Source organism: Eurypyga helias, unplaced genomic scaffold (assembly GCF_000690775.1).
Source record: "Eurypyga helias isolate BGI_N326 unplaced genomic scaffold, ASM69077v1 scaffold5121, whole genome shotgun sequence".
In the NCBI taxonomy this organism is placed as follows: Eukaryota; Metazoa; Chordata; class Aves; order Eurypygiformes; family Eurypygidae; genus Eurypyga; species Eurypyga helias.
Window position 1 is genome coordinate 6480 of NW_010231489.1, and position 12127 is coordinate 18606.

At 40.6% G+C, this 12127-nt stretch overlaps 1 protein-coding gene across 1 annotated transcript in view; it reads right to left on the minus strand.

Annotated features, from left to right (window-relative positions):
• Positions 1 to 370: 370 nt before the first annotated feature.
• The window catches only part of LOC104516682 (regulating synaptic membrane exocytosis protein 1-like), a gene marked incomplete at both ends in the record, with an annotated part of 34591 nt that continues 22834 nt past the window's right edge, over positions 371 to 12127 (minus strand). The window contains 2 exons of the mRNA XM_010161095.1: positions 371 to 1278; positions 3547 to 3890. Coding sequence (XP_010159397.1) covers positions 371 to 1278; positions 3547 to 3890 — 1252 coding nt within the window. The remainder of the gene's footprint in view (positions 1279 to 3546; positions 3891 to 12127) is intronic.

Consider the following 12127-nt stretch of genomic DNA (forward strand, 5'->3'; position numbering starts at 1 on the left):
CAGAACTCGCTCTCCAATTCAATTAATTCACACAAAATTATTCTGCATACAGACAAAAGGATGAAGCAATGACCAAAGGAGTACAGATACCATTGAGAGAATCAACTAGAACCCTTAATTTCTGTTAGTTCTAGGTGAAAGAGGGAAGAGGACGAGAAGGAAATTCATCAGCTGATGCTACCTGTAATCCCCTCACCTAAGAATGCAAAAGGAAACATTGCAAACCAAATGTAAACAGGTATAAGACACTTCTCAGTTGGGGGGAAAAAGGGAGGGGAGGATGAAAGAAAGGTAAGGGGAATAACAAAGGTGTACGTTTAAAAAAGAGGCAAAAGAGAGAGAAAAATACAGATTATTTTTTTCCCCAAACCATGGCCATGTGCATAATATACATAAAGGTCCTTACCTTTTTCACTGACACTTTCACTTTCTATCTCCACATCTTCACAGCTAGTATATTCTGGTGTTGATGCCCCTTCTTCCTCTGAGCTACTAACTGACATCTGCCTTTTCTTTCCGCCTCTCTTTGCTCTATGAGGCTTTGGAGGGGATGGCCGCACTGATTCCGACTGGTCAGAGCTAAGGGAATCATTCCTTAGCATGGTCTCCATTTTCTCCCGCTTTGCTTTTCGCATGAGAATAGCAGAGCTAGGATCAAGGCGGCTCTGTTTTTTAAAGGAATCGTGGTTCTTGTATTCTACGTGTTCTATAGGAACTGGACTATGCCTGGGAGTTGGTGGGCTATGATTAGTTAATTGTTTAGAAACAGAAATTCTTACATCACCTGTTCTGTCTATAGAGTACGACCTCTGAGTTTCCACAAGAGATTTTCTGTCCTGAGTTCCCTGTAATTGTGAGCGTTTTCCTAATTTATTCTCAGGTACCTCCGCTTCCTCCATTTCTGTATGTGGCAAAGCTACATCACTGTGTCTTCTCTCGTGCCGCGCTTTAGAAACTTTCGCATGCATGCGCATCTGCTGTTCCTCAGGATGCGGTTTTACAGGATATCTTGCCAGATTGGGGTCACTCCTGTAACGGGTATGATACTCATCTTCCTTCCTTTGTTTTTCATCATCAGGCACTTTGCCTTCCTCAAGTTTCTCTGGCAAGTCTGGGTAGTCCTGTGACTTGCCTTTCTCCAGTCTTCTACCTTCATGCCGTTCCTTACGCTCCCTGTCATCTGCTGGTCCTTCTTTTTGAAGTGAGGATTTTGGCACACGCTTACGCTCACTCTTTAAACCTTTGCCATTCTGGTCTGAAACGGATATTGTCTTCTTCCTACAATGGAAAGGAGTACAATAATTTGAAGAATGGAATCAAAACTAAAAATACTTGTGCACACTGTTATGGTAAATAGATTATAAACCAGGATAAGCTATAGTAAAACACACAGAAAGGTACTGGATCCATTAACATGAGTTAAATCTACTAATCCTTCCTGCGGTACTTTTATTTTCCAATAGCAAACAAGAGTCCACAAAAACATAAATTACAGATGCTCCAATTAATGAGTAAAATTACAAGAATATTAAAGTGTGCAGATAAAAATAATATACCCACATAAGTAGGAAGACTCAAAGTCATCTTGGTAGTAACTGCAGCACTGTGACAGAGTATTTGAGTATGTTCTCCATTTTTCTGGCAGCAGTCATAAGGGTTACAGGCCAACCACATATACACAATTCACTTCAAGCACCCTGACAGTATAAATATGAACACCACCAAACGGAGTAGCTCCTCCAATGACATTACAGAAAGAATCAATACAGGCATTAAAAAAATGCAAAGCAGTATATATCCAGCACCAATAATATTGAACCTAGTTTGCTTTATCTTATTGAAACTCTAAAAGAAGCATATAAAGAAAAGGAAAATGACTCCTTGAGACAAATGAATGGCATTCCTTTCTCAGGTAATAAAAGAGGATGAAAAAATGTAATGTATTTCTCTATACAGCCAAAGTACAAACAATCAATAATGAAGCTGTCTGAAAATTATGGCCTCTCTTCTTTTACCTTGTGCTTTGGGAGAATAAGGAAGTCAAAGAATCATAAAATCCCCTTACACTGGATATTTTTCTTTCTCTCATCATTCCAATTGCCCTTTTGTTCACCAGTTCACATATGAATCCATCGATTTTGAAAAAGGTCAAACACAGCTATACACTGTATTTTAGGGGAACCTGCACCAGGACGAAGTCACAAGGACTTTGTTTTGTGGCACCGGGTCATCCTTTCCACAACTGATACATCTTTGGATTATGTATCACAGATTTTCACAGACACATCTGACAGGAGAGGCAAAATTAAGCTCCTCTCTCCTTTTCCTCCATCTCCTGTTCCTCCTGGCTTTTTTGGCAATAAATGGGACCTAATCTTACCACAGATGGTCTTCATTCAGAACGCCTAAACTTCAGTTGAAAGTCTCAGAGACAAGTAGAGAACATTACTATTGTATAATTAATACAACCATCTCATTTTTTGGACAGCAATGCAGAAACAGAAAGTATTTTCTGCTCTAAAATTGTCCTTCGGCTGAGTGATGACTGCTCTGGGGGCCTTCCCAGTGCTGGGAGAAAAAAGTCAACAGAATCAGAGGAGGGCACCACGTGCTCCTTTACATCATACATAAACATAACACTGACCTTAGTTTGAGCCCAGTTAAACCCAGGCAGACCTCACCCACAGAGTAAGTTACTAGTCCTTGTTACTCATCCATTTTCAGCTTCAAAAGTAATTAAAAAAAACATCAACTGCTCTGGCCAAGAGAGAATTTTCTATGGCAGACTTGTTTTGTTGCCACAGGCTCCCTCCTTGACTGCTCTGCCATCTGCCAGGCAGCAGCTAAAAGAACAGCAACTGCTTCATCACATTATCCTCTCCTGATTTGCTACTCCTCAAGCCATTCATTACAGTGAATGCAGCTCAGGAATTTACTCATTTATTCATTTAAAATATAATAGTTTGCTTCTGCTTGGCTTTGCTCTTCCATGCAACTTGCTCTGAATTAAAGATGGTACTGTTGCTGTACTGGATGGATGTTTACTTTGCATGTGTAAATGAGGTCTTTTAATAATTCCTGGTTTATTATTAAAAATAATACAATCATTGATAAAATGATAACACATAAGGATATCTGACAGAACTCCACAAGGTGGGCTTTTTATTTGTTTGGGTTTTTCTCAGGGGAGTGGTGTTTTTTTTTAAATTCTAGTACATTATTTCGTCAAGTTAAAGTCTTGTTTTTTGTTTAGTAACTTTAAAATACCTGCCAAACGTAAAAGTAACCTACAATTCTGTATTAAAAGAATACACCAAAATGCATTGAAGTAGGTGGGAATATCCCTAAAATGCAATTATTCCCCCCCCCCTTTCTGTTGCACAGACCAAATCAGACGATGTATTTGCTAGTGAACACTTACCCTTCTGTGGTCAGCAAATCAATTTATTCTTTGCTCTTACATGCACAGCCCAGCTGAAAGCCCTGAGTAATATTACTGGACTAGCATGTATAATTGCAAGGCTGTGTCAAGACAGAAAGCATTACCTCTCTCTGGGAGGTTCACTTCTAGACCTTGATGAAACTTGCTTTTGGTCCAGGCCCATAGCCGGCTGCGATACTTCTGCTCCTTTCCTCCGGTCAGACTGCACAATGGAAGAGGAGATTTCCTGTGATGAGGCAGTTGCTGTGCTTAAGGGTGTCTGTGATCTCGATCGCTCTTGAAGCCTTGCTTTCTTTTCTCTCGGGGCATCCGAGCTTCCACCGGTCGCCGTATCACTCAGTGCTCCGTCCTGGCTGGGTGAGGGCTGCGGTCCACTTCCAAAAAACCATGCTCCGGATTTCGTTAGGATCTCTTGTTGCTTTCGACATAAATTGCATACCCACATAACCTAGTTGAAGACAACAAGAGGCGTCAGTGCAGCCACCCCTCAGACCCTGAAATACACACTTACTATCACGGAGCGGGTACGATCTCTCGCTCTCCTCTAAGCCGGGGAGCTTGGTGCTCATGACAGGACCCAGCATGCTTCTCCAAGCACCATCTGCACCGGCTACAGCCAAGCATCCTACAGGCACATGCTATGCGAGCTTCTCCACAATGTGCTGTCAACATACGTCAGCCCTACCTGCAGCAATCCCCTCCTCAGCCCAGCCCTAGCTCCCTCCCGAATAAACACCGACAACATGACCAACGCTTATTGCTCGTGATAATGCAGTTGAGGGGGTGGGTTGGGTTGGTTTTGTTGGTGTGGACCGCTGTCAGGACAAGCCTACCGACTGTGAACAGGACTGGTACCGTGGGTGGCAGAGCCCTGCCCAGCTAAATCCCAACCTCCACCACCACAGAAAAATGATACAGTATTGCCCTTTTAATAACTTTTCCCACATAACGCAGCTCAACATTATCCCGCAGACAAGCTCAGTATTTACTGTGCATGACTTCAGCTACATCCACAACTACTTACCAGAGATGTAAGGTAAGACCTAAGAAACCTACTAATAGAGAACTAAATGCACCAACGGAAAGAAAGCAAAAGTACCGTAATTTGTACTACTTGGAAATGATCATTTACCATCTCTCTGAGTTATAGCTGTAAATAATAAATAAGTAAATTAAACGTGTCCCTGGGAACCACAAATAAGCTATGTAGATAAACGATGCTCCTTAGGATTTTTTTTTTTAAATTCCAGATACACAGATAAACAGGAGCACACACAGTAAAGCAAAACTCTGTTTGAAGCCTATATACAGTACAAGACAGTCTTACATACAGGAGTAAATCACCAGAGAAAAATAAAAGGTTAATCGGGACCCTAAAGTGCATGAATATTTAAGAAAAAACAGAGATAAATACAGAAGGAGTTTTGAGGAAGAAGAACAAAAAGGCAAAAGGCATTAAGAATATGCAAGAGGTAGAAAAATTTTCTGAAATAAAGACAGAGATGAGAGGAAACAGCTGAAAACTAATAAGGAAAATGATAAAGAAAATATTTCAGTTTGATGTTGAAAGACGTAAAAGAATGGGTAAAATTGTAAAGAGGGTAGGAAGGACGACAAATTTGGAATGAAAAATATGCTTAAACTATTTTGTGTAAACACAGGAATGATAGAACTGTTGCGAAATTATACAGCACTGAGAATCAAAAGGTACAGAAAAAACAATCTCTTGAGGGAAGAAATTGCAACCGGACCAGGCTCTGGTACCAAGCTCTCCTATTCTCTGGCCTGGGGGAGAAGAGCATGGCTTACCTGGCATGATAAAAATTTTAGGCATTTTACATATTTAACATAACTAAAATTTATTTAAAACATCCAAAAATATACTATCTCTTTAGGTCTGAAGAATACAGCAGAACTTCCAAACCCATTTCTGTACTGTTTGACCAAACTGCACTGGGAAGACATCCAGCTCTTTTCCCTGTATCTGGATTGTGCCTTTATCTGATGCCTGTTACATTTCTTCTATTTAAGAAGGATAATAAAATACCTATTAAAATTTTAATTAATTAAAAAAAACCTTAATCAAAAGCTACAGTTATTCCAACAGTGACACAAATGCATATTATGATAAAAGCAGATAAACCTCAGTAGGATAATAGGAACAGCAACTTCACCAAAATAAATGTTAGTCCTTTAACAAAAAAATCTGTTGATTCCAAAATGTCTTATTTCTTTTGTCTAGTATACTTTAAGAAACAGAGATTCCGCTTCTCAGACTATCTGTCCTAACAGAATAGATTTTAAGTCTACCTGGTATTATTATGACAGGTATTCAAAAAAACCAGCAACACTGAAAGGAAAAAAACCACCACATTTTTAAATGCCTTTCTAAACTCTGACACAACTGTTAGATCACTGGACAGCACAAGTGTGCATGCACATCTGTCTGTGTATAAAAACTAAGTCAATGCTATAAAACAGGCATTAATGAAAAATGTTATTGTCACATTTCACCAGTTTACAGGGAAAGTTCAAAAAAGTATTAACAAAAATATAAATCAATCTGAGTTTGTTTAAAGGAAGGATAAAGAATACTAAAGTAAAATTTAAATATTCTAATTAAATTACACGTGTCTGCATGTGTGCGAGCACATTTAAATGTGTAAACTGGTAACAGACTTCATTTACAATTTAATCTATTTGATCATGTAATATATGCATAAAGTATGTAATAAATTTCAAGAAATTACCATTAATTTACATAATCACTTTTTATATTGTAATTATTTTTATGCAAGATATTATGAAACCCAAACAAATAGGACTGCACAAATAGAGGCAGAAAGCCACAGAATACAGAAAGAAGTACTAGGCATGCAAATACAAAACCATTTTCTTACGGCTGTCTTTAAACACTGCAGTTTGGGACACAAGACATACCAATCACCACAGATTACACATGTAGGAAATCTGCATTATACTCACATAGTGGCTACACTACCATCCTTGCTTAGGAATCTCTTCAGGACTTAATAAATGCTACATTTGCCTTGAGATATATTCAGTCCAAAAGGAAAAAAACAATAAAAGCTTTTCTTTCAAAAGAAAAAAACAACCCCAAAACCTGAAGTGACAGAGCAGTTTCAGTGACAAAACTGTATACTGAAAAACATTTTAAGAGAAGTACGTGGAGCAAGCAATTTAGCAGCATGCAGGAATTATATCCTGATTGAATACACTGGGATGTGGTCCAAACTAATCTAAACTAAAGCAGGTCTGTGTAATAACTTATCTTAACAATCCACAGATGTTAGGCAACCAAACAAATGCTCTGATGAAGGATTACAGTTCTCTAATGTGGCTTCTGGACCTCCACGTGATGCATCAGTAAAATGAAGAGCGTTAGACAATTTTACTCTGGCCTGTCACTTCAAAAATAGTCACTGTTTACTCTTTTCTGGATGGGGAGCTCTGAAGCAGCGCTACAGTAAGTCACTCAAGACACCCACAGCCTGGTTTTTGTTGTCGGGTTTGTTTCTGGTTTATTGCATCCTTGCATAGGTCAACGCGTACCCGCACGTGAAGCGATTAAAGAGAACCAGTAAAGGGGTGCTCCTCATTCAAGGGGTGCATATGCATGGCTCTGGGAAAAAAAAATGTGCATTTTCACAGCATAGCAAAGGCTTCTGGGCTTTACTGCTACGTAACAAAAACAAAGTGGCACATACAGGACTCAGCGGAGGTGGGTCAACGGTTCCCACACAGATTCACGTGGAAACTTTACGGGCTGCGTGAAAACATGCTAGAAGGATCCCATGCTTGCCTTCAGGTGGAATATGGGGTATTTCATTCACAGAAAAGATATTCCTCAAACTTACTCTTACAGGTACTGTTGAATGTGATCCACAATGAGTAGGAACAGTATTCCTGTACTAACACAACATGAAATTTCAACTTGAAAGAGCCCATAGCAAATAATATATACAACTACACACACAGAGAAAAAGAGCATTTTCAGTTAAAAGAATAAGAACACTTCTTCATGATTACGTATTTTTAAATTGCCTCTTTTAATGCAGAAAAAAGGCTTTTTTCAAATTTCAAATTTGGAAACTTCCAAACATGCACTGGGAGGCTAAAGTCACATTAGGGGGGATGCAAACTTTATACCAAATTGGTGTGACCCATTCCAGGCGAAACTCAAGCTAAGATGAGAGCAAGTATCCCAGATCCTTCACCCAAGCCCGGATTCTGAGAGAGCTCCATAAGAAGCACACTCCTTCAAGTTTCATGAGTTTAGAAATAGCAAACCCATAGTTAGACTAATTGCCATGCATCCTGCTTCATCTCTGAACACCAAATTAGGGAACAAGTGTGCTAATACAGCAGGCCACAAGCTACCCCTTACTGACCCTTCATGCTATCTTAATTATCCCTTCTGAAGGATGTATACACAACATCTTGTCACTTTACTGCCTTTTTTTAATGTTCCTTCAGCCACCTTCTTCTAGAAGACACTAGTTAACTCAGATAGATCTAATTAGGCAGACCCTCTTCTCTGCCTGAGGCAACATTAACTTCAGCAGAGCTCTGCCACCATCCTACAAATCATCGCTTGAAACTCAGAGGGAAAAAATGTTATCAGTTTGTTCTTACAAAACCACTGATTCAGAGTTAAGACTATGTATCACTTAATGTTTCTAGGATAACAGAAAACATGCAGCAAACCATGAAATTAGTATACGGCACTGCATTTATCTATTGTGCTGTATCAAAACGTATTCTGTAATAAAACCCCTAGCTTAGGTGTCATGATGGCTTCACTCCATTAAAATATAAATAAATGAAGCTGAAAATCTACTTGAATCCTCACATTAGTCCAAAATCTAAGTAAGTACACAACACTACCTTTCACATGAAAATGTGCTTGTGAATCCAAACTTCTATTAAATATATTTTTCAACACTGTACAGACAACTGAGCAAGTTGCTTAAGACACCAAGCTGTGTGCTGCAGTCAACCAAGCTGTGTGGAGGAAAGGGATTGCCATCCAGAGGGACCTGGACAGGGACCTTACTGCAGCCTTCCAGTACCTGAAGGGGCTACACGGAAGCTGGGGGGGACTTTTTACAAGGGCCTGTAGCGACAGGACAAGGGGTAATGGGTTTAAATTGAAAGTGGGGAGGTTTAGATTAGATATCAGGAAGAAATTCTTCCCAGAGAGGGTGGTGAGACACTGGAACAGGTTGCCCAGATAAGCTGTGGATGCCCCATCCCTGGAAGTGTTCAAGGCCAGGCTGGATGAGGCTTTGAGCAACCTGGGGGCAGGGGGGTTGGAACTAGATGAACTTTAAGGTCCCTTCCAACCCAAACCATTCTGTGATTCAAAGAATAAATCAAATGGTTCCTGGTCACCAAAAGGGAAGGTCTTCTCCCCATCTCCCTCCTCTTTTGCTCTTGTTTCTCCATATGAGGTTTTGTCCTCTCCTCTCCTTACCACATACTCCCTTGCATCCTCTTCCCTGACTATCAGGTCTCCCCAGGAGCCACTTGCAACTAAAAACATAGTAGAAATTTATCTGTATTTTTTAATTGGTTTCATTTTATTGTCACATCTATTTTCTTTTCATAGAGGGATATGATGAGTAGTGAAATCATGTGGCCAGCAACAGATGCAAATGGAAGAGGATGCTTTCTCTACAGCAATGGCTCACCGTCTCCTGTTAAACTACAACTTGAAACGATACCAATACATTATACTTGAATGGTTTTGAGCACTGAAGCCAAATGCATGAAACAACCTGCACCTATGCTGGGATCTCTCCTCTACTTCAAAGGAAGTTGGCTGCATATGGTAACACCTAGGAATAGTCCCAGATTAGGTTTAACTTGTTAGTAAAGAAGTAGCCTAGGAGTGTAGGATCTCCTTTTGCTGAAGTGTCTCCTCTCGACAGAAGGGTTCATAAGGATCATACAATTCTCTAACTTCCTCCCCTCCATGCAGGGAGAGGACCACTTTGCCCACACTGATGCCCATCAGACATACAGGGCTCAGCCATTTCAGGGCTCTGATAGTAAAGCCATCTTAGAATCATAGAATGGGTTGGGTGGGAAGGGACCTTAAAGACCATCTAGTTCCAACCCCCCTGCCATGGGCAGGGACACCTTCCACTAGACCAGGTTGCTCAAAGCCACATCCAGCCTGGCCTTGAACACTTCCAGGGACGGGGCATCCACAGCTTCTCTGGGCAACCTGTCCCAGTGCCTCACCACCCCCTCCGTGAAGAACTTCTTCCTGATATCCAATCTAAACCTCTCCACTTTCAATTGAAACCCGTTACCCCTTGTCCTATCACTACAGGCCCTTGTAAACAGTCCCCCCCAGCTTCCTTGTAGCCCCTTCAGGTACTGGAAGGCTGCAATAAGGTCTCCCCGGAGCCTTCTCTTCTCCAGGCTGAACAAGCCCAACTCTCTCAGCCTGTCCCCATAGCAGAGCTGCTCCAGCCCTCTGAGCATCTCTGTGGCCTCCTCTGGACTCGCTCCAACCAGTCTATATCCTTCTGATGTTGTAGGTTCCACAGCTGGACACCATACTCCAGATGTGGTCTCACGTGAGCAGAGTAGATGGGGAGAATCACCTCATCTTAGCACTCCCTGTTCTATTATTCCTGCGCAGAGCAGATTTTCTTCATAACTTAGGTTTTTAGCTTGCTATTTTTACTCTGGTTTGGCATGAAAATGAAGTTTATCCTGACAGCTGATTGGTTTCTTCTCACTTTTCTCCCCATACTCTCCAATAATGTTTTAACCCACTGGACAAATGCAATAAAATTCTGCACAGGCATGAAAGTTTTCAAGGGATCATATTCTTAAAAGTTTCACGAAATAGGCAGTTCTATAAAAGTCCTATAAACATTTTATTAGTGTAACCTTTCATTGGGATCACAGAATCTACACAGCAATTGAACCACAAGACATGCTCACAGGGAACGACGCTCCACTGCTCACAGAACTACACGTCACCTTAAAGTCTGCAGTGCTGTTCACAGGTCTGACTGAGAGCATCCAGGAGGGATATTTAAAAGACCATGTATCAGAATTTTCCACTTGCAGTAGAGTGGACTTCACACTCCTTTCCTGCTTGCCTTTCATAATTAACTGACATGTTAACTTTCCAAATCAAATCCTATGTGTATGAATAAGGATGACAGTAAGGTGCTTAGAATTTTTTCTGTCTACACAGAAATGCCTGTAGGCATGGGAGGTATTCAAGTTTCCATCCAAAGAGAATCCTCTCCCTCTCGAGTAGACATAACAAAATAAAATTAAATCCTGTGCCTAATGATAGACTAGTGCCATCAGAAATAAGTCAGTGCATGCCACCGGGCTGCCACGTGCCACTTAAGAAGGCATAAGCCTGCCACAGCAGTTACAACTCATCTGCCAGCCATATGTATGTCTAATGTACGGTAGGAAATAAAAATGGCATCAGCTGCCTACTTTTAGGTGACTAAACACACAGTTGACACGTTGATCCTAATCTTATTCCTGGCCTAAGTTTCTAAACCCTGCACAGAAAAACGCAGTAAAGGTGCAGTGGAGCAATGATTCACCGAGTTAACATCAAAAGGGTTTTTTTAATGCCAGTTTTGTTGACATTGCTGCTAGCAACAGCGTTACTAGTCCTTTTAAGATAAAAATAAAACAAAAAACAGCTGACTTTCTTCATATACCCTACTGCCAAAATCTCTCAGCTACAGCTGCCAATCTTACAGAAAGTTCCCGACAACTTGAATAAAAATGAAACATTCTCTAGAATAATCCTGCAGCAAACCAAGAGTCAGAAGCGATACAATCAGGCAACTGTAAAGTTATCATATGAAACAATATCTCTAAAACAGAACATAGCCTGGCTCCAGTCACTATCACAATGTACTTCCCTGAGAATGTCTCTAAAGAAACAAAAATCATTAGCAGAGAAGTCTTTGGTTTTGTCTACAAATTCACACCAGCACATTTTACGTACAGTAATTTTGAATATTCTTCCCCTGAATTTTTTTTCCTAAACCTACTACACAAGTAACTTAATTAGCACGCACCACGAAAAACATACAGCAAAAATGGTATCCCTTGTCTCACTTACAGCTATGACCCCCTGAAGCAGTGTGAAACCTTGCACCTGAACTTCCCTGCCGTTCTGGTTTTAGGTTAACTTCTAACTAAAAAGACCAAACTTTATAAACTTACAATTTGGTGGGTGACAGAAGACACCATGGTATTAAGAGAAGGAGGGGGTAGAAAGCAAAAAGACTCAGGAACTACTAATTGTTCTGGCTGATTTGTCTGGGCTTGAGAATTTAATTTTTGGAAAACAAGCAAACCCTCAAGAAGAGTTTACGAAGCATCAGACAGTACAAGTTCTTTTATGCACAGGTCACCATCTTGAGGCTTACACCACCATTTTCGAAGGTCAGTGACCTCAAACATCCAAATGGTTTGATTCCTCCATTTGCCCTCTATTTAAGCTTACCCCATTCAAATCCATTTGCTATATTGCTACGCTGACTCCCTCCTCACATTACCCAGCAGTTTCACCGTCAGTAATTTTACTTCCTCAGCAGTGGGAGGATTCTAAGCCCCAGCAACAATCCCAACTTCTGAAAGCTCTGCTTTGGTCTCACTCTT